At 36.6% G+C, this 22,202-nt stretch overlaps 2 protein-coding genes across 2 annotated transcripts in view; both read right to left on the reverse strand.

The window, feature by feature from the left end:
* Positions 1-14,666, reverse strand: part of LOC107595435 (transcriptional enhancer factor TEF-5-like) — a 42,936-nt gene extending 28,270 nt beyond the window's left edge. The window contains exon 1 of the mRNA XM_016285839.1: positions 14,622-14,666. Coding sequence (XP_016141325.1) covers positions 14,622-14,666 — 45 coding nt within the window. The remainder of the gene's footprint in view (positions 1-14,621) is intronic.
* Positions 14,667-15,472: 806 nt separating this feature from the next.
* Positions 15,473-22,202, reverse strand: part of LOC107595436 (tubby-related protein 1-like) — an 11,961-nt gene continuing 5,231 nt past the window's right edge. Inside the window, exons 4-11 of the mRNA XM_016285840.1 lie at positions 17,765-17,890; positions 17,545-17,655; positions 17,311-17,463; positions 16,842-16,927; positions 16,524-16,691; positions 15,894-16,006; positions 15,685-15,793; positions 15,473-15,580 (exon numbers count right to left, since the gene is read on the reverse strand). Coding sequence (XP_016141326.1) covers positions 15,473-15,580; positions 15,685-15,793; positions 15,894-16,006; positions 16,524-16,691; positions 16,842-16,927; positions 17,311-17,463; positions 17,545-17,655; positions 17,765-17,890 — 974 coding nt within the window. The remainder of the gene's footprint in view (positions 15,581-15,684; positions 15,794-15,893; positions 16,007-16,523; positions 16,692-16,841; positions 16,928-17,310; positions 17,464-17,544; positions 17,656-17,764; positions 17,891-22,202) is intronic.

Consider the following 22,202-nt stretch of genomic DNA (forward strand, 5'->3'; position numbering starts at 1 on the left):
TTAAACAAAACCAGGACAGCAAAAAGGAGAGGTCTCTTTGGGAAGAAACATGAGAGAAATAAATTGCAAATGCAATTAAAAGAAATAATTTGATAAATAATGAGATATTGTTGATCAAAAACTGTTGCAGCTGTTATTTTATCATAATTTATACACCACTATAGCATATATTCATATTTTTTAATTACATTTTATTTTTAATATTTTCAGTGTTCATTTTAATTTAGTAATTTTATGTCATGTCCTTTAATAATTTTTACTAGTTTTTTTATTTTTAATTTATATTTATAGCTTTATATTTAAAGAGGTCATATGATGTGATTTCAAGTTTTCCTTTCTCTTTGGAGTGTTACAAGCTGTGCATAGATCAAAGTTAAAGACTCTAAGTTAAAACCCCCTAAAACGGCTCGTTCTAACACGCCCCCACATATCTACCTCACTATGTGGAAATATTTGCATAATGCCGCCCAAATGTGCACGCAAAGAAAGAAGGCGTGGTTTCAATAACCACAGTTAGTGTTGAAGCAGCATGTCAGGGAGACGCTGTGTGTTTCTAGACGAAAGCAAAAGCACTTTATTTGGCCTTCCAGAAGTAGGTGCATTTAGGAATCTTTAAGATCCCTTACAACAGAACAGCAATGCATTTTATGGACGACCGTTTCGTGAACCTAGGAGAGGAGGTAATTCTGACTTTGCTATGACAATCTGGCGCTTCTGAATCAGCTACTGTTTTGTTATTAGTTTAAGTATTTGCTATCGACTGTTCAAATGCGGAGTTTTGTGCATCATGTGTGTGTGCGCATGTGTGTGTGCGCGAGCGAGAGAGAGAGCTAGAGAGAGAGAGAGAGCGCGCGTCACATCACAGTGGAGTCAGCTGTCTTAACCGTGGCTTGTGTACTGCACACATACCAGCTTCATCACTGTGTCTGTCACGAGACTCTGTTCCCCTTTCGGGCTCTGTCTTTACATTTATTTTGAAAGATGAAGCTGGCGATTATGGTAAGGGGCGTTACATTTCCGACGAGTGCTTGCGGTGTTCGGCCAATCACAATGCACTGGGTCAGCTGGCCAATCAGAGCAGACTGCGCTTGTCGGAAGGAGGGACTTTGTAGAAAACGAAGCGTTTGAGAGAGGCGGGGCATAGAGGACCTACAATAATGTACAGTATTTGAAAAATAATGTGTTTTTTGAACATTAAAGCATGTCAACATATTCTGTTACACCAAATACACAAAATAATGATCTTTAAAAAAGCATAATATGACCCCTTTAACTAAGCTTTTAATTTGCTATTTTAGTTTTAGTAATTTTAGCACGGATGACAACTTATTTTCAGTTAGTTGCCAAGGCAAGTTTATTTTGAGATTTTCATCTAATTTATTTCAATTAATGAAAATTAATTTTCATTAATATCGGCATCACAAATGGTGTTACCCATGAAACCACCAGCTAAAATCATGCACACATTCAAAATCTTTAATTGCTGATCACTACTAACTATATCATACTCTACAAATCTATACGCAGTGATTTCTGCCATGTCACCAAATATAATCACATTATGTGAGGTAACACAAACGAGCAAACGTTGAGTAAAAAAGACATGACTGCACGCTTTGAAAAAGCTCTCCATTTAGCGTGTGTGTGCACTGGGGGAGAGGGGGAGAGACGAGTGTGTGCATGGTGAGCGCGGAGAAGCCGTTCTATTGGAGAGTTGGGCTTAAATTCCAGACATGTCCTTATTAAGGAAGTGCGGCGTTAGTTTTCTCTCTCTCTCTCCCTTATATCAACCGAGCCCCCTCTCGCTCTACCCTCTTCCCCACCCTGCGCTCCCAAGCACTCTGACCAAATAAGGAGAGGCGAGCAAAGGATGAGGGGATGGGGAGGTGAAGGAGGGAGGAGTGATGACATGGTACACATATTTAGTTCGACACTGGTGCACAACCTCCTCTTTCCCGCCTCCTCTCTCTCTCGCCCTCCCGAACCAAACAGAGCTCTCAGTCAGTATATAATGCTGAAGAATTTCCATGTGGTCCAGGAATGTAAATAGCGCAGTGAAAGCCATGCAGCGCACACATTCATTCAGACGCCCATTGAATGAACACAAGCCCTCCCTGCCCACTATCTCACAGAGCTCCAACACAGTATGTATTGTTGTCAGCTGAAGTACTGAGTTGGCTCCAGCAATGATTCTCCTGGTTCACCGGATTCCTCACGATCTCTGTAGGAGAAAGCCCAGGGAAACTTACTTCAGTATGATCTAATATCATTTACAAAACATGGACTTACAGCCAGTTTTTCCCCAAGCTAACACTTCCAACCATGGAATCTGGCATGGACGTATGGAGGAATTTGGGGGGGCAGAAGTTGCCAGACTATTCTTACCAGAATCATAAAGACTTAGTCATAAGGCCGTTCCAGGAAAGGGGCACTGATTGAGGTTTACTTGGTGGCCTTTTCGGATTTTCCTCTCAGAGAGGTCGTTTATGACTCAAAGTCAGACATTGTGGTCACACACAAGATGCACATGTACAAGAATCAGAGGACTGAACAAGAAGTGAATTCATGACTTCGCACATCAAATTACACAGCTGATATATATGTTTTCTGTAGTTATGGTGAAAAGATCTAGAAGATTAAAGTTTCACTGAATTTAAGCTATTACTTCATCTGCAGGCATGTTGGTTAAACAGTGGAAATAATTGCTAATTATCATAATAAACTGTAGTTAAAGTATAATTTAGCTAGTACATATTATGTACTGCTGATGAAGAATAGCAATAAAGCTTGGTTTATGAAGAAACACACTTGTGCCACCAAACTACATTTCCCATCATTCTCTGTGACCGAATGAGAGGGATAAAATACACAGATAAAACATGAACCATTATCAGTTATGTTGCATTAGTGCTAAAAAGGCTTCCTGTCTTTGTCAGGAAGTGAAAAAGTTTGCCAGCAAATCAATTTAATTTTAACCAAAACTACTTAAAATAATCACTTATAAATTGTTATATTTTGAAGCCAGTATTGGTTATCAGCTTCAAAATGTAATTTACATTTCAAAAACTTTTGAATTGGATATCTATAATATCAACCTGAAATAAAAAAATAATGTAGGTCTACTATAAACTATTTGAACTACATATATGTGTATATATATATATTCTTTTTTCCCCCCTCTATTTCTAGTTTTAAAAAAAGTCATTGTATTTCATTGGATGTGTGAGTGAATGTATATATTATATACATACATACACACAAACAAACAATGAAATATAATGGACTTTTTTTAATTAAACAAGAAATAGAATAGAATAAATAGAAATAGAATAAATACGGTCACAACTAGAAATGTGATCCTATTTATCAGTTTAAACATCATCCTCTTTTACCAAGAAATGGAGGATTCTCAGGAGAAATCAGGTTAATCAGAGAGAGATTCATGACTCAACCGTGGGATTTAATCCAAATCTGGACTTTCCATTATCTCAAAACTATTTTACGAGAAGTCAGGCTGTCACAATCACAGTCCCATTTGTGTAAATGTGCTAGGTTTCTCAAAGAAGCTCTCAACAGAACTCATCCTGCATTTCCACATCTTGGGTTTCATAAAGTCTCTTCTAGTCTCAATAAGTCATCTTATAACTTTTCAGGGTCTCCGCTAACTGACAGAGGAGCGGAGGGACTTTCCAGTGCATGGAGCGAGCGCTGGAGTCCATCTGCGAGTTAGTCATCCCAGGCGGGAAACAAGCGAGTGGAGCATCCTGTCCAGGAGGGAGGTCTTCACGCTGTCCTGCCAGCAAAATAAGGGATGTGAGGGAAAGTTAATGGGAGCCAACCTAACGACCACAACCTACCTTTTGTTTTTCCTTCTGTTGGACACTCCTGTCAGATATGAAACCTAACAATAGAGATGTAGAAGACCTGGCGGAACTGAGCTAAGGTGTCACGACTAGCCTGCACTCTTAAAAATAAAGGTTCTTTAGTGCATCAACCGTTCTATAAAGAACCTTCAACATCTATGGAACCTCTCCAAGGTTCTTTATAATTGAAAAAGTTTCTTTAGATTTTTTTAAATGTTCTTCAGTCGTAAAAACAAAGGTTCCAAAAGGGTGTTTTCTCAGCAATGTCATAGAGAGACAATTTTTTTAAAAGAACATTTGAACCTTTTTCCACTATAAAGAACCTTGGAAAGGTTCCATGGATGTTAAAGGTTCTTTATGGAACCATCAATGGCAATAAATAACCTTTATTTTTTAAGAGTATAACCTACACCAGTGGTTCTCAACCTTTTTTACTCCCAAGGCCCCCCTCCTCTCCGAGTCAATATTTCAAGCCCACCCCCTTCTATTTAAAAAAAAATTGTTTTATTAAATTCTAGCGTAATTACCTTTTAATTCCATGTAGGCCTAATTATTTTTAAACTAAACAACTTCAAGATAGACTTAAACATAGTGTTCTATATTTGCAAAAATACTTAGCAAGAATGTCACTGCAGATATTCTTTACAACTAAAAAGTACTTAAAAGTATGTGAAGCTAGATTATACAGTAACTTTAACAAATAAGCACAATTCAACCTCCCATACAAAAAAAGACCACAGGGAGACACCAAAGGACTGCATAAAGCCACTATACGGACCTATTCAGAATCACTAAACACACCAAAATACAAATGAAAAATTAAACCATTCGAAATGTGTGGAAACTCAGCGATCTGAAGGCTGCTCGATGTCATCAGTCAACAGACACGTGCTCTGTCAGAACAAGCTTTTTGGAGTGTCTGATACCCATATGTACATAAACACCACTGATCCTCACAAACTTCTCCAAAACACACTTCTTCGGCAAGCATCCGTTATAAAACACTCGCTGTACATTAATTTTGACAGCCATGTGAATATACTGAACTGTGTTCAAGCTGAAATAAGATGTTTTAGATGTGCCATGAGCGCACATACACGGTTTGTTTGCGCATCAATAATAACTGATAAACACAGGCCTAATGCACGACTCCTGTATGTTACTATAATCATCTTTACCTTGATCACAATAGTCATTCATCAAAACCTTGCTAATGCAACACTGGCTTCTTTTATCCAACCGAGAGCTGTAGTTTGCGTATCATATGCTCATGCAGCGGTCAGGTGTTTTGAGCCGCTGTTCAGTCTGTATTTCACACAGCACGATGAGAAACGGCTTGAGCTGCTCTGAAACACAGAATAACATCACAGAATAGCCTATGTACAAGATAGGTGGTGCTGTTATTTTTTTCATTTTAATTTAGAATTTCCTTAACATATTAATTATAAAATTAGTGAATTGAATATAAATATACTTATAGTCTTAAGTTATCTCGCACCCCTCTGGTTGAGAACAACTGGCCAACACTCTTAAAAATAAAGAATGTTTAGTGGCATTAATAATTCTATGAAGAACCTCCAGCATCCATGGAACCTTTCCAAGGTTCTTTATAGTGGAAAAAGGCTCTTTAGATTTTTTAAATGTTACTAACACTAAGAAAAAAAATGGTTCTTTTAAAAACTGTTCAGTTAAAGGTTCTTTGAGGAACCCAAAATGGATCTTCTATGGTTTAGAAACAAAAACCTCCTTTTGGAATCATTATTTTTAAGAATGTATGTGGAATGGAAAGGTTCCATGAATGTTAAAGGTTCTTGATGGAACCTTAACATATGGCAAAAAATAACCTTTTATTTTTTATTTTTTAAGAGTGTAGCCTGCACTCTTAAAGGGGTCATATGATGCGATTTCAAGTTTTCCTTTCTCTTTGGAGTGTTACAAGCTGTTCGTGAATAGATAAGACCCCTAAAGTTGCAAAGACTAAAGTCTCAAACCCAAAGAGATATTCTTTATAAAAAGTTAAGACTCGTCCACGCCCTCCTAAAACCCCTCATTTAAACACGCCCCCACATGTCTACGTCACTATGTGGGAAGATTTGCATAACGCCGCCCAAAATTCACCCAAAGAAAGAAGGCGTAACTTTATTGTTGCTGCCACCGCCATGTTGTGAAGACGCTGCGTTTCATTGCGAAAGCGAAACTACCATGTTTGGCCTTCCAAAAGAGGACACAACTAGAAATCAGTGGTTAAGTTGTATTTACAACACTGTTCCAGAACAGTTCAACACAAATATTCAGATGTGTGCAGCACATTTTATGGAGGACTGTTTCCTGATCCTGGGAGAGTAGACTACAATGTTCTGACTCACAGTCTGTAAGTATGTTTTCATATTTAAAGAATTTGCCACTGATGATTCAAACGTGAGTTTTTGAGTGAAGTGTAGCGCTTGTTGTTTGTAATTTCTCCAATCACAAATGCAGACATTGAAGTGTAGCGCTTGTTGTTTGTCATTTCTCCAATCACAAATGCAGACATGGTTTTATGTTTACGCGACACGATGCAACAACGTGTAAAAAGACAGTACAAGTCATTATAATCTGTAATTATGTCCCCACTGGATGCAACAAATGGCTCGTTTATAATGGGTTTTATTGGTTTTGTCTCGCCGCTCCGGGACACGGCATCACAGTATGGTAAGGGGCGTAATATTTCCGTCAAAAAAAAAATCTACGCATTTCAGAAAGGCGGGGCATAGAGGGGAAACAATAATGTACAGTATGTGGAAAATAATGTGGTTTTTTAACCCTAAAACAGCATAAACACATTTCATTAGACCAAATACACAAAATTATGTTTTTTTAGCAACATATAACCCCTTTAAAAATAAAGGTTATTTTATTGGCACCAATGATTCCATGAAGAACCTTCAGCATCCACTGAAACTCTCCAAGGTTCGTTATAATGGAAATTTTTATAATGGATTTTTAAAATGTTTTTCACACTAAGAAAATAAATGGTCCTTTTAAGAACTGTTTAACTAAAGGTTCTCTGAGGAGCCCAAGGTGGATCTTCTATGGCACAGATGCAAAAACCTCCTTTCGGAGCCTTAATTTTTAAGAGTGAGGGCAAAAAGACTTATAATTAAAGTATTCACAAGAGCAAGAATTCCCTTTTTAGTATTTGAACTAATGCACCAAGCTCTTTCAACAAATGTCCTCTAACTGTTTTTCCTGTCGAACGCAACTTAGAATGTGAGATTTGTTAGGAAACTGTTGCAGCTGGAACACTTGTTGGCAATAGTCGCCCCCAGGGATCGTATCCCTCCGGGCAGCCTCCACAACACACCCACCCTTCACTCACGCAAGAGCGTACACACCGAATACTCTTCAGTGTATTCGGCTCCTTCTCAATAACACACACACAGTCAGCAGTGAGAGAACAACAGGGCTGGACAAGTGTAGCAGCAGCTGCTGGTTAGGTTCAGATTACAGATAAAGATGTTTAGAGCGTCTCCTTCTCTTCTTCTCATTGTCCGGCACTGATTTCCAACTATGGCCAAAAGCTCATGAATCACACTTCCTATACTGGAGAGGAAGCTCATGTCAGACCATCCCTTACTAGGGATGATACATCAAAGCAGAAGATAACCTCTTAAACTAGGCTGAGAGAGTATGACTCAGGCTATTCTTTCTTCCCAGCATCACTTTAGCCTTTTTGTGGCTGGCAAATGAGGATTATTAGAAAGCACTTAGTTGTTAAAAAAAACACTGATTTATATGGCAAAGCATACTGTATATGCAAATCTGATGGGTGGGTTAATCAAAATCTGATAATGTGATTGGTTCAAGCTTTTCCTCCCCCCCCACACTTCAGTGTCTGTTCAAATGATCGTCACGGCAGCCCAAGTCTGAACATGTCTGAAGGAACGGATATACATGGGTCCAAGAGTGACAAACATAGGCAAACCTGCCATTCACTATAGTCTGTTTTTTTTAGCTCGCTGGCTTTGATGGTCTACACACCGTTTATGGCCTTCAGACCAAAGGCCACACACCAGGAACTGACCATCATAAAACCTATGGGTGGCCAACCTTAGAAGGTCAACTTAGTTTGACTAGGACTACATATACTCAACGCTTTGTGAACATTCTATTTGTTTTACTGCCTAAAAAGCCTAAAATGTAATAATTTTTTTGAAATCAGCATACAGCTAATGTACAGATATATTAAAGTCCAAAGAGTCTGGGCTGGATGTTCTTGTAAGTTAAAAATTGCATTTGCTGGAGGTTAATATAAAATAACACAAAGAAAAATGGGATGCACCAATATTAAAATTCTGGCAAATAATTATATTCATGTTATGGCCAATAATCAATAAATAGCCAATATTATTTCTATACTATTATACTATTTATTAAGTTTATTCTATGTCTAAATAAAAATTTTTTAACTAAAAATCAACCATTTAAAATGCAAAATAGGCATTGGAACTTCAGTGTACAGTATGAAAAAAATTAATGCTCATTTTGAGATTTGACAAGATTACATTTAACCATTTGTTTAACCAAAGTTTGTGGTCTTTAAAAGATAAACTTGAAGTTAGCATTAGATGACGACAAAAGAAAATTAAAATGGAAAAATGGAAATGCGCATGCATCAATAACAATGTGATTGTTAAAAATAAATGTGAAAAATAAAATGACCAAAAAATATATGGTATAGTTGAATTGGTACCATTTGAAAAGAAATGGAGTCAGCATTTCATACGCTACACAAAAGTAAATACTTGGTCAACTCAGTGTATGAGCAACCCCACTGTACATACTTAAACATTCTTGCTTACTTAAACAGTTAAACATTGCTTAGTAGTAAAAAAAAATTACCATACTAAACTAATGAGTGGTAAAGCAATATTATTTACATTTGGACACATCAGAACGATGCATGATGAAGTTTGTTTAGCTAGTAATATCTGCTTACTAGGGGTGTTCCGATTTATCGACTACCGATCACTATCGGCCGATAATCACGTTGATTGATTGATCGGCAGTCTCTAAAAAGGCCGATCTCAAGCTGATGATGCTGCCGTGAGAGGTTTGGCATGACATGCAGCGGCACCGTCTCAGTATCTGTCCGGCGCGGGTGAAATAATTATAATATTTCTACATTAAATAACTTATAAAGTAATTTGAAAACCTTGTGTGAGAAGTAATTTCACAAACAATGAGCCGCGCCTGGAAATAATGAGCGCGTTGCACCGCGTGCGTGTCGCTTCCATTAGGAGCGCGCCTGCAGCTCGTCTTTATTTAAAATAACAAATTTCAGAGCGCAAAAGACGCGATATGTGAACGGCCCCTAAGGGGGAAATTCCCCCCATTTTCAAAAATGAAATTCAGGCCCTGAATAAATGTTTAAAAATCCTGATTGGAGTATCACTATAAAAAGTTATAAGTGATAAAAAGGAGGCTTTAAAAAGATCGGTATCGATGATCGGTATCGGCAGATGCTGCTTTTGGCCTCAAAAATCCTGATCGGAGCAGCCCTACTGCTTACACGTAATTGCTTAGATATGTTCAGAGCCTCAGATGTGATCTTAATCATGTTTGATACCATTTAATCATGTCCTGCGGGTCAGAACCTTGACTTCCAAGAAATAATAGTGAGATTTTGTTTAAAAGTCAGTGGCGAGACATCGCTTCAACACCCTTCCAGGACTATTAGCTTGTCTGAGAGACTAAACTCTTTTGGTCTCAGCACATCTCTCTTGCATATTATCTCTTTCTACCATTCTCCAACTCCCCAATCACTTCCATTCACCCACTCACTTTCTTTCCCTCTCTGTGTTTAGCTCTAATAAATTCTACCCTTCTCCTCCAATAACTTCCTTTTACTTCCTCTCTGGCTCGGCACTCAGGAAACAATCAGAGCTGTTGAAGAGCCTGTGAGAGAGAGCTGCTCGACAGATGAGAAAAAAATTTTAAACTACCAAGACAGAGAGTGAATTTAGGGATAAAACGCTCTTACTCAACTAAGAGCACTAAAATTGCTCTTTACATGAACAGTAGCACCTCGTGGAAATAACCCTTGATGCATACGAGACAGCTAAACATGAATCTCTGCAATATTAACAACTTCATATTCCTGACTTTCAACATTATCCACCGGAGTGACTTTCCAGGACGGCTGTCTGCTCTCAGATCTCTCCATATGGTTTACTCTAGTCCTGATTCAGTCAGCAGAGGAAAGACTGACACAAAGACCTCCGCGTGCGCCAGAGGACTCGCTCGAATGTCTGATTCAGCACTTTCCGCGGAAAATCGTCAGGCGAATTTGTGAAGGAGTGCTCTTGCATGACTTGGTCATTTAGTGGCTGAGGCAGGGGCTCAAGCCAAACCCCACGAAAACCGAAAAGACATGCATAAAGAGACGAATGCTCACAGGACTCTTGGTATAGCAGAGAGAAAGAGGCCCCATGTGCTGATCTCTGAGTCACACTTCTATGCCAAAAACAGAGGAAGACATAGATAGCTCATAAAACTCAAAAACCGACAAAGATTTGGTGTAGAAACAGTTTTCACTCAGTAATTTCAATTAACTACAATGAAATTGCAAATAAACATGACATTTTAAAGACTGAAATTATATTTGCAATCTGATTCTTGATTATTAAGATTAGATTAAAACTGATCTTTTAACATCTTATCTTTGATTTCCAAATCAAATATGGCAAAAGTATAAAATATAAATCACCAAAAAAGCCAAATCAATTAGTTGCATCTACATTTTAAACATTTGTTTTTTAAAAATCCAAAACTAGAGAAGATGCATTTGATAATATAATCAAAACAATAACAGATTTTACAAAGAAAAGTAGCCTAATTGTTTCTTGCAAAGTGCAATGCTAGGGTATTTACTAGGTGGATATCTACTGGTCCAAGTCAAAGAGTCCCTCCTTCAAGGTAGATTTAGGGGAATTTTTCATCCGTTTCATCATATGCCAGGTGAAAATCATCAAGTCCGTTCCCTGACAGTAACACCACACATTTCTTTAATATGCCGCATTATATGAGACATCGTCAATCTCTGTAGCACAAATGGTGCGAGACAAGTTATACGTCAAAACCAAAAGGCTACTTCACTCAAAAATTATAATTAGGTCATCATTTATTCACCAACATGTCGTTCCAAACCTATACAACATACTTTCTTCTGTGGAAAACAAATGATGATATTTCAAAAACTAAATGGGGTCTAAAAAAATACTGGACCCCATTGACTTTCATTTATCAAAATATCATACAGGTTTGGAACAACGTGTGTGTAAATTCCAATATAACGCTTAGGTTTTGGGGTTAGTTTGAATTACTAATCCTAAATATGAGCACTATGTATAAGTTAATTCAAAGTATATTACTTTTGTGATATGACATGACAAAAATGGCAACAATGTTCACTGTAATGATTGTCACACTCTGATAACCATCACATGAAAGAGCTTCTTAATAAAGAATGACAGATAAATGCAACCACTAGACAGAAGGCCAAAAATAATAAACTTGCCTTCCGTTTTCAATTCAGATTATTAGATTAGATGCAACTCAGGTGCATGTTTGCACGGAGCGTAGCTGACTGCCACATGAACCCCAGTGCGCTGCCACAAACAGTTGGTTTCAAGAACAACTGGAAAGTTTAGCAACTTCAGACAGACAGAAACAAAGGCTATACTGTTCTAGCCCACAGTGCCCTTCCCTCAAGTCGAAAACAGCCACAAAGAAGCCAAAAAAATCTTATCTGCCAATGCCTCACACAGGAAATGTATGCAAACAAGTGTCCCGAGAGTGAGCATTAATTTTCAGAGCAATCTAAACACTTTCATGAGCCGTCTCTCCATCATAATTAATAAAGCATAGCGACACATTGTGTGTGCTTTGGCTCGCGTCTCGCCGCAGGCTCCTTCGACCACGACGTGGAAAAGGACTTTAATTTGAAAAGGAAAAATTACATTTTGGGGAACTGAAGACCATGTAAAATGCTTCCTTCTGCAAACATGGGGCGGTGAGGAGGCCAAACGGCAGCGCATCATGTAAGATGTTCTCTTTCTCCCAAATGCTTGAAAACACACACACAGCTAGATATTTGTTCAGAGCTCTGTTGACAGACAGGTAAGTGGTCACCATTTGGAGAGCCACTTCTGCGGCGGGTGCTAAAAGGCCGCTTCAGTCCGCACAAATGGAAAGAGGTTCATTAAGCTCTCAGCTAGGCCCTTAACACAAACCAGCTAAAGGAATTGTCAACTGGCCAGCAACATAAACACATATGGCACAAACAATCTGCTCCGATCGCACACTCTCGATCTCTTAAGGAGGATACGCTCTGGACTTTCTGCATCGAGAACTGCTACAAATGCCGTGGAGATGATTGCAAACTTCAGGACCAGTTTGGGGATTGGATTGAAAGCTTGGCACAAGAACAAACAAATCATTAAAACTGATTTGTTAGCTTATTAAACAGTAAAGCTCTTTTTAGAGCGGGAGAGAAAAAGCAGACGTTGAAATGACGTGTCTTCGCTCGGCAAAGCCTGACAGCAGAGGGAGTTCAGGGTTCGTTTGTGATGTCTGAACAAAATGAGAACAGCAAATTTGCAGCTAAACAACAAATGTGGCCCATCGCGGAAGCCATAAAAGGCAATGCACGGCATCTGTTTAAATTCACCCTCAAAAAAAGTATGTTTGCTTAAAACATGTTGCCCGCAAAACAATCGGGAAAAACGTACAATTGTGCATAAACTGAATAGAAAATCACCTCCGTTCCAGTGCAAACCTCGTCAATGGGAAAAAACATGTTCTGATTTAGAATTCTGTGCAAAACAATACTTGGGAAATCTTTTAATTTCAGAAATGTGCTTTTGCAAACTTTAAATTGTATTATGTGTAATGTCAGCATTATATGCCTTCATCAATACTATATGACATTATATGATCTTCATCAATACTGATCAATGAAAATTGCATAAGGGACAACTAACTCTAAAACTAGACAGCTTGAGCTTACATATTTACCCAAGGAATGAATGAATGAATGAATATATATATATATATATATATTTACCGCGTGACTTACAGTAAATTGCGTATATCACGTAAGTGGCAAATACCATGACAGGTTGCCTGGAGTGCATGCCACAAGCTAAACTAGACTAAACTTCCTGGAACAAACTTAGTTAAGAAGCCGTGACATTCAGTAATGTGAAACCGAACCTCTGATGTGTAAATCTCTTGTTGGGTCTCATTGGTTGTTGATCAGACAATGGGGTAACATCTCAATAAATTTCAGAAGACAAAAATGCAAACGTGTTTTGGACTCAAGAGCAAGAAAAAGATTTGGCTTTTAATCCAAATGTAAACAACAAAATGGAGTTAATAAATTGGAGCACAATTTAGTTACTTCCACTGTTGACTAAACTAAAACCAAAACAACATCTGGTCTACGTACTGACTCTTTAAGGATATACAACATGCATTATAAAAAATGAATTACACAAAACAACAATCACTTCTAAACACAACCTGACCTATATCTAGCTATATGTTGACCATGTTTTGAGAAGCCCAACCTTTCTAAAAGCAGGAAAAGCATAAGACAACCTAATCAAGCAGCAGAACTTGAAGAGGCAGTTTGGGCTGAACTGACTAAGTTCAACCTGAAGTGCAGCATTTCTGTTTAACGAAACCTGTCCATTAATAGTAACTCAGAGGAACAATACAAATGTGGAGAGCATCGTTACATATGTGTGGGGTGAACTAATAACGAATTAACATATTCATTCACCCTGAAAAAAACAACAACCTGTAAAACTGAAATTAATACACAGATGAGACGGAAATGTTTGATAAGATTCATTAACCCTCTTGTTGTCTTAAGAAACTGCATCCTCCTGTGATCCTCGAGTCAAATTTGTGTCACATTCAAAAATGATTAAATTCATGAGGGTCTAAAGACTCCCAAGGACAGTGTATTTAATCCGCTTGCAAAGTATATGATGTTGGAAAAGAAAAACTTTTTTTAAATTTCATAGGCACAAAACAACAATCACTTCTAAACACAACCTGACCTATATCTAGCTATATTTTGACCATCTTTTGAGAAGCCCAACCTTTCTAAAAGCAGGAAAAGCATAAGACAACCTAATCAAGCAGCAGAACTTGAAGAGGCAGTTTGGGCTGAACTGACTAAGTTCAACCTGAAGTGCAGCATTTCTGTTTAACGAAACCTGTCCATTAATAGTAACTCAGAGGAACAATACAAATGTGGAGAGCATCTTTACATATGTGTGGGGTGAACTAATAGCGAATTAACATATTCATGTGAAGGACTAAACTCAAAATACTTCGGCCTCACCCTGAAAAAAACTGAAATTAATACACAGATGAGACGGAAATGTTTGATAAGATTCATTAACCCTCTTGTTGTCTTAAGAAACTGCATCCTCCTGTGATCCTCGAGTCAAATTTGTGTCACATTCAAAAATGATTAAATTCATGAGGGTCTAAAGACTCCCAAGGACAGTGTATTTAATCCGCTTGCAAAGTATATGATGTTGGAAAGGAGTAAGTAATAAAATCTGTGTTTTTCAATAATATTAATGTTCTATGTTTAATTTAAAACATCTATATAACTCATTAAATGAGCTTATCACTGTATTTAAAACCATCTGTAAAACCAAGTGATTAACCAGGTCAAATACTGCATGGTTCTCAGACCCTTAGAAGGCCATCATCATCATCATCATCATCATCATCCAGCATTCTTAACGGTTACACACACAAAACACAGCACAACTGCCAAAAATACATAGAAATGTTTTTTTTTTTTTAAAGGAATAGTTCACCCAAAAAATAAACATTTTCAAAACTGTACTCACCCTCAGGACAGCCAAAATGATTTTGTTTTTAATGGGAGAAGATTTTGAGAAATGTAGCATTCCATCACTTGCTCACCAATGGCTCCTTTGCAGTGAATGGGTGCCGTCAGAATGAGAGTCCAAACAGCTGATAAAAACGTCACAATAATCCACAAGTAATCCAATCCATCAATTAACATCAAACCATTGCCTCCGGTTCCGGCTTCTCTATCCACAATAATGCTATTTCTAGTGAAAAAGTCGTCTTGTTTGAATCCGAAGAGAAATATGCAGAAATCAAGCACCGTTTACATGCCAAAACAGCTCTAAACAAATTTGCTGATGGATTTTGATGTGAGAGGACAACAGGAGATGGACTTTTTCATTGGTGTTATTATAGATTATGGACTCATTTTTTTTTTTATTTTTTGCTGGAAGTAAATTTAAAATGCCATAATGATGGATTTGTTTCTTACAAACACGCAGCTTTTTTCACAAGACGTTAATTGATGGACTGGAGGGGTGTGGTTTAATTGTGGATTGTGACGTTTTTATCAGCTGTTTGGACTCTCATTCTGACGGCACCCATTCACTGCAGAGGAATGAAAAAAAAAAAAAAAAAAAAAATGAAAATTAATAAATAAAAATATTTATAATTGAATAAATAAAATAATTATATATAAATAAATAATTATAAATAAATAGTTGTTTTTAACTTACACTACGTGGTCGAATGGGGACTCGTTCTCCGTCTTTGGTCATGCCAGGAATAATTACAATCATTCGCCTTGGTCCTTTCATGCCCAAAACATTTGTTTCCTAAAGCCACAATGCAAATTAATGTTAGTCAAATATAACATGCATTAAGTAACAGCTTAGTGTTTCAACCAAAATGACAGTGGTTACAGTGGATGTTGCCTTACATAGATAATAGCTGCTAATTCCTGCCTCGCGTTAGACATGTCCGGCAGAGCTCTGTCTGGATGCAGTGCATTATCAAACACCGTGAACTTAGTTCCCATCAGATTTGACCTGAAATATACATGCAAACATCCTTTAAATCAAAGAGACTGTGTTATAGACCTGTCCGAGAGGAGCAGCTATAATGGCAATGGTAAGCAAACCCACTTACCTCAGCTTCCCAATGAAGTTTTCCCCTCCTCTGGAGAGGTCGGTCGGGTCAATGGAGATCAAGTAGTTTGAGGTTGTGCTCTTTTTCCTCTTTCTTCCCGATAACAAAAATACCTGGATGTAAGATGGACATCAGAATTTGTAACAACATCTGAAATCAAATGATTCTAGATTGATAAGATACATTTTGGTCAATTTGAGATGTTTTTTTTTAAAGAAATTAATACTTTTATTCACCAAGGATGCATTAAATTGATCAGAAGTGACAGTAAAGGCATGTATAATGTTACAAAAGATTTCTATTTTTAAAAAATGCGGTTAAGAATCCTGAAAAAATGCATCACTGTCTCCACAAAAATGTGAAGCAACACAACATTGATAATAATCAGAAAAGTTTCTTGAGCAGCAAATCAGCATATTAGAATGATTTCTGAAGGATCATGTGACACTGGAGTAATGATGCTGAAAATTCAGCTTTATAATCACAAGAATAAATTACATTGGAACATATAATCACACAGAAATTTCACAATATTACTGTTTGATCAAATAAATGCAGTCTTGGTCCAGATATAAGACTTCTTTCAAAAAACACCATGAAGGCCTATACAGATAAATATAGATGTCGTACTTTCTTCTCGTTGTCCAGGTGCAGGTAGTATGTTGGGTAAAGGCCTCGGTCCATCCCTCTCTTGTCGCGGGTCACTTTGCACCTTACCGTGACGCCCTGTTGTGCAGGCTGAAGTACGAACTCCTCCAGATTGTCAAACTCGATGGGAGGAGAAGGTGCTCGCTCCTCCTTCACAGGAATAAGAGAGGTCATCTTAGAAACTGTTACCATGGTAATCATAGTTCCCGCCCAAAAACCACATGTGCGCTATCGTTACTTGAGAAAAAGGATAATAAACAAATACCGGAATGAGAATAATGTGAAATATAATGAATTAACCTTTTTGCCTTTTTTCCCTTTGCCCTTTTTCTTTTTCTGCGTCACTTCTGAGTCAGAGTCTTCAGTCTCTTCTGCTTTAGCAGGACCTGAGGATGAGAAACAATCAAATTAAACATGGAAACAAATCAGTTCGGACAAAGATAACAATTAATATCCAATTTCCTCACACTATGGCATAGTATAACCCTCCATTTGGCCCCTTAACTTAATTTTTCATTTCTATTCAGAAAAAAGAAATTGCAATGCAGATACCATTTTTTTTTGTTAATTTACTTATTCGGTGAATAATTTATATAGTATACAATTATGTGTGCATTATAACAAAACATAATACAAATAATAAAACAAAAGTAGCAGGGTACACATGGAATTTTCTTTATTATTGAAGCTTTTATATTGTTTATTTTTTATGTCAGTAAGTACAGTTATGTGTACCCTCTAATGGCTTCAAGAAAGGACCAGAACTTACTTTTGGTCTTTTTTGTCTTTTTGTCCTTGTCTTTGTCTTTGTCCCCTCCTGTCTGAAACATGGACGCTGGGTTTGAGCTGCTCTTCTTCTTCTTCGTCTTGCTGGTTTTGGTTTCTGGTTCGCTCTCATCTTCACTCTCAGATTTGGCAGCTGCTTTACGCCACATTTGCAAACATATGTATTATTCTGAATCAACAAATAGACATGCATATAGAAGAGCTCTCAAAACATTACCTTTCTTTTTACTCTTGGTTTCAGGCTTGTCTCCATTTATCTGAAACATGGAGGCTGGTTCCTTTTTCTTGGCTTTAGATTTACCTTTACTATCTACATCCTCTTTGACATCTTCATGAAGCAAACATAAATAAATCAAGTTACTGAATCTAACTAAACTAACTTTGTATCCCTTAATAGATGTTTAAAATAGTTTAAAGTACATGTGAACAGAGGACACCTTTTGATTTGGACTTCTTGTCTTTTTCCTTTCCATCAGAACTTTCTTTTGAAGTTTTTTTCTTCGTCTTCTTCTGAGGAGTGGTCTCTTCATCATCATCATCATCATCATCATCTTCTGTAGAACCTGTTTTGCAATAAACATATAAGTGATCAGATATATATATCTGGTACAGTTTGCTTTTCAAATGTCATGCTATTATCCTACTGGAAAGAGAAAACTTTATTATCACAGTTGTTTCTCCTAGACAGCAAGACAAAATAAGAGCAAATTGCTTTTTCCCCATTAAAAAAAAAGACTTTTTTATTATCCCACTCCAATTCTCTCACTAAAGGTTTTGAAAAGATCTCACCAATGTTCCAAACTGAGCTCAAAATATTAAAATCTGCAATCAAAATTTTGAGATCTCAATATGAGCTCAAACATTTCAAGATATCAAATAAATACATTTATTAAAGTATTACTAAGGTGATTTCAGTGTTCTTATTGTTAACTAAGACTAATTTTTGGTAACTGAAAAAGCTGAAATAAAATAAAATAAAAAAATTAAATAAATATTACATGACAATCTGAAACTGGAAAAACTTTCAGTTTTCAAAAACTGCATTGAAATTTGAAGAAATGTTGCCTTTGCAACTAACAGCAATAAAATAAGCTGAAATTACTAAAATAACAACAACTAAAACAAACTAAGTTAAAGCTAAATAACATGTAAATAAAATCATAATCATAAATAAAAAAATAACTAAGAAAAAATAACAATAACTAAAACTTGAAACTAATTTAAACAGTTGCTGTTTGTTTGTGGGTCTTTCTGTCTTTAGTTTTGTCTTCAGTGAGTGAAATGCAGCTGATTGAGATCAGGAGGTTGACTCGGCCATTGCAGAATATTCCACTTTTTACCTTCAAAAACCCTTGGGTTATTTTGCTATATGTTTTGGGTCATTGTCCATTTGTACTATGAAGCGCTGTCCAATCAACTTTGCTCCATTTGGCTGAATCTGTGCAGAATTCTTCCGGCTGCTTCTGTCCTCGGTCTCAGCTTCACTAAACACCAGTAACCCAGGGTCACTGGAAGCCATGCACGCTCATGCATCACGCTGCTCCACCATGTTTCACAGATGATGTTGGATGCTTTGGATCATGAGCTGTTCCAACCTTTTTCTTCCCGTCATTCTGGTACAGGTTGATCTTAATTTCATCCGTCCAAAGAATGCGTTTCCAGAAATGGTCTGGCTTTTTTAGATATTTTTTGGCAAAGTCTAATCTGGCCTTGTTTGCAGCTTGTGGTGAAGCCTCTGTATTTGCTCTGGTGAAGTCTTCTCTTGATTGTAGACTTTGACTGTGACACCCCTACCTCCTGGAGAGTGTTCTTCTCTTGGCTGGATGTTGTGAAAGGGTTTTTCTTTACCATGAAGAAGATTCTCCGATCATTGTATGTCCACCTCCGTGGACATCCAGCCTTTTTATATTGCTGAGCTCACCAGTGCGTTCTTCTTTTTCTCTGAATGTACCAAACTGTTGATTTGGCCGCTCCTAATGTTCCTGCAATCTCTCTGATGGAACTGTTTCACTTGTATGGAGAGATCCTTTGACTGCATGATGTGGGTTCACAGCAACAGCTTCCAAATGCAAATGGCACACTTCGAATCAACTCCAGACCTTTTACCTGCTTAATTGATGTAGAAATAATGAAGGAATAGCCAGCGCGTGTCCATGAAACAGTTTTTGATTCAACTGTCCAATTACTTCTGGTCCCTTGAAAAGGGGGGAGGTACATATTAAAGAGCTGTAATTCCTTAACCTTTCCTCCAGTTTAGATGAGAATACCCTCACATTAAAGCTCAGAGTGTGCACTTTAAGCCTATAATCATTATATAACTGTAACTTGAATATGTTTTGGTCAGCAGCTAAAATAATAAAAAGAATATTTTGGCCTTTTTTAGTTTTTTTAAATGTATTGTTTAATTCGATAATCAAATTAAATTCTCATACACAATGATATTAATGGTAATAGTAAACACTCAACATTTGACATTTGTGAATGTCAAATACATTCATAACTAGAAGTTCCTCTTATTTTTAAACACTATTAAACTCAACACTTTAAGACTTTATTAAAATGATAATCATAATTAATAATAATAATAATATTCATTAAAATAATTGCGTTCTTATGCATGCATCTGTTGACTTTTTAAATGCATATTATTTATTGTCATTTACTTTTGTGACAGACACCTGACATTAGCAGGCAAATAACTTATTACAAAATAGGTGCTATGGGGTTAATTACTTAATTTCATTGCTTCATATTTCCTCTGTAGGGTTGCTTTTTATCCTCAGCTTCACTCAATATGAATACATTGTTAGAATGGTCATATTGCACCACTTACAGGCAAGTAAAGGTGGTGCATCATTCCAGTGACAATTTTAACAATATGTGACCCAGGACCAAAAAAACAGTCATAAGGGTCTTTTTTTCTTTTCTTTTTATACATCTGCAAGCTGGATAAATAAGCTTTCCACTGATGTATGGTTTGTTATGATAGGACAATATTTGACTGAGATACAACTATCTGAATATCTGGAATCTGAGGGTGCAAAATAAATCTAAATATCGAGAAAATCATCTTTAAAATTGTTCTTAGCGTTCTTAGCAATGCATATTACTAATCAAAAATTAAGTTTTGATATATTTATTGAAGGAAATGTACAAAATATCTTCATGGAACATGATCTTTACTTGATATCCTAATGATTTTTGGCATAAAAGAAAAATCGATAATTTTGACCCATACAATGTATTGTTGGCTATTGCTACAAATATACCCCAGCGACTTAACACTGCTTTTGTGCTTCAGGGTCACATATAATGTATAAAATGCATGCCTGGAATTAATGTCAGGATTTACACCTAGGTAGCTGACGAATAACATGATTTGTTATTATTATTATTTTTTATTTATATTTTTATTTTATGTTAACATTTTATTCACATCTATGGGATTTAAGTTGGATTCAACATGGAACAACATTCCCTTTCCCCATACGATAAATATTCTCCGTCCTAATCAATATTTTATTATATTTATTTGGATGAATATTCTTTTCTGGCAATAATGTTAGTAAATTAAATTAATTACTGTATAAAATTGGTGATACATACATACATACATACATATATATATGCATCATCAAATATGTATCAGGGTCATAATAGTTAACTAAAGCCATTAAAAACATTAATTTTACTTTAAACAAACATTTGAATTAAAAACATATTTAATGTTTAACGTTTTCATTTAATGTACTAAAATAACTAAAACTGAAATAGAAAATTAGAGAAACTAAATAGACATAAAAAAGGCAAAATACACTACAAAATTATAAAAGATCAAACTAAAATTAAAACTTAAAATATAAAAATAATTTCAAACTATTAATAAAACTATAACAATGTCTCCGTGGTACTAAAATAACACTGATATGTATCATTTAATTAAATATTTTATTATATTTATTTAAGTAAATATTCCCTGCATGCCCTGATACTAGGCAGCAACAATGCTAGACATAGCAAATGAAATCTATTCAATCTTAATTTATGCAATGAATTAAATTATTTAAATTAATTACATTATTTAATTAATTTATTAATTAAAATGTTTAATTGATATTTTTACTATTTATTAATGTGTCATTCATATAAATATTTACTACTCTGACACTGGATGGCGATATAGTTAAATACGATAAATTAAATGTGGAAACTGGCTCAAGATCATGTTCTATGGTGAAATGAAGCTGTTTGTGCTGCAGTGCTTCATCCGGTGGCAAGATGGCGCTGTTTCCGCCTTCCTCCCGTTCACAGATCATGCCCTCAGAGGGCCAGTGAACTCAAGGAGGTTCAGAGGTGGAGCTCAAGATCTTAAAGAGACAGTGCAGTTTATGATGCAACTGTACAGTATTCTCCAGATCACCAGCGTATAACAAATAAAACTGGAGAACTGAAATGCTCCTCTTTACATATACATATTCTTTTGGTTCATATTTACATATAGACTAACAATAACTGATAGCATGCAGCATATAGTATAAATGTGTATTTACTTCAACTATATATGATCTTTATTACACCGAAACAGATTTATGAAATAAAGCAGAAGCAGAAGAACAGCTACTTAAGGACGTGACCTCACTCCAGCGGCTTTATTACTCACACTCACAATCACAAACAATGAGGACAACCCATGGAGATGTGGGTCAGAGGAGTGTACGCGCTCCTGAGGGACACGTGTGTGTGTGTGTGTGTGTGTGTGTGTGTGTGTGTGAGAGAGAGAGAGAGAGACTCAAACTAAACAAAGGCAACAGGATACTGCCTCACTGTACAACAAATGCTGGAACCAGCAGCAGATGAGCACACAGAGGAGAATAC

Source organism: Sinocyclocheilus grahami, unplaced genomic scaffold, assembly GCF_001515645.1.
Source record: "Sinocyclocheilus grahami isolate Dianchi unplaced genomic scaffold, SAMN03320097.WGS_v1.1 scaffold202.1, whole genome shotgun sequence".
NCBI classification, from domain to species: domain Eukaryota; kingdom Metazoa; phylum Chordata; class Actinopteri; order Cypriniformes; family Cyprinidae; genus Sinocyclocheilus; species Sinocyclocheilus grahami.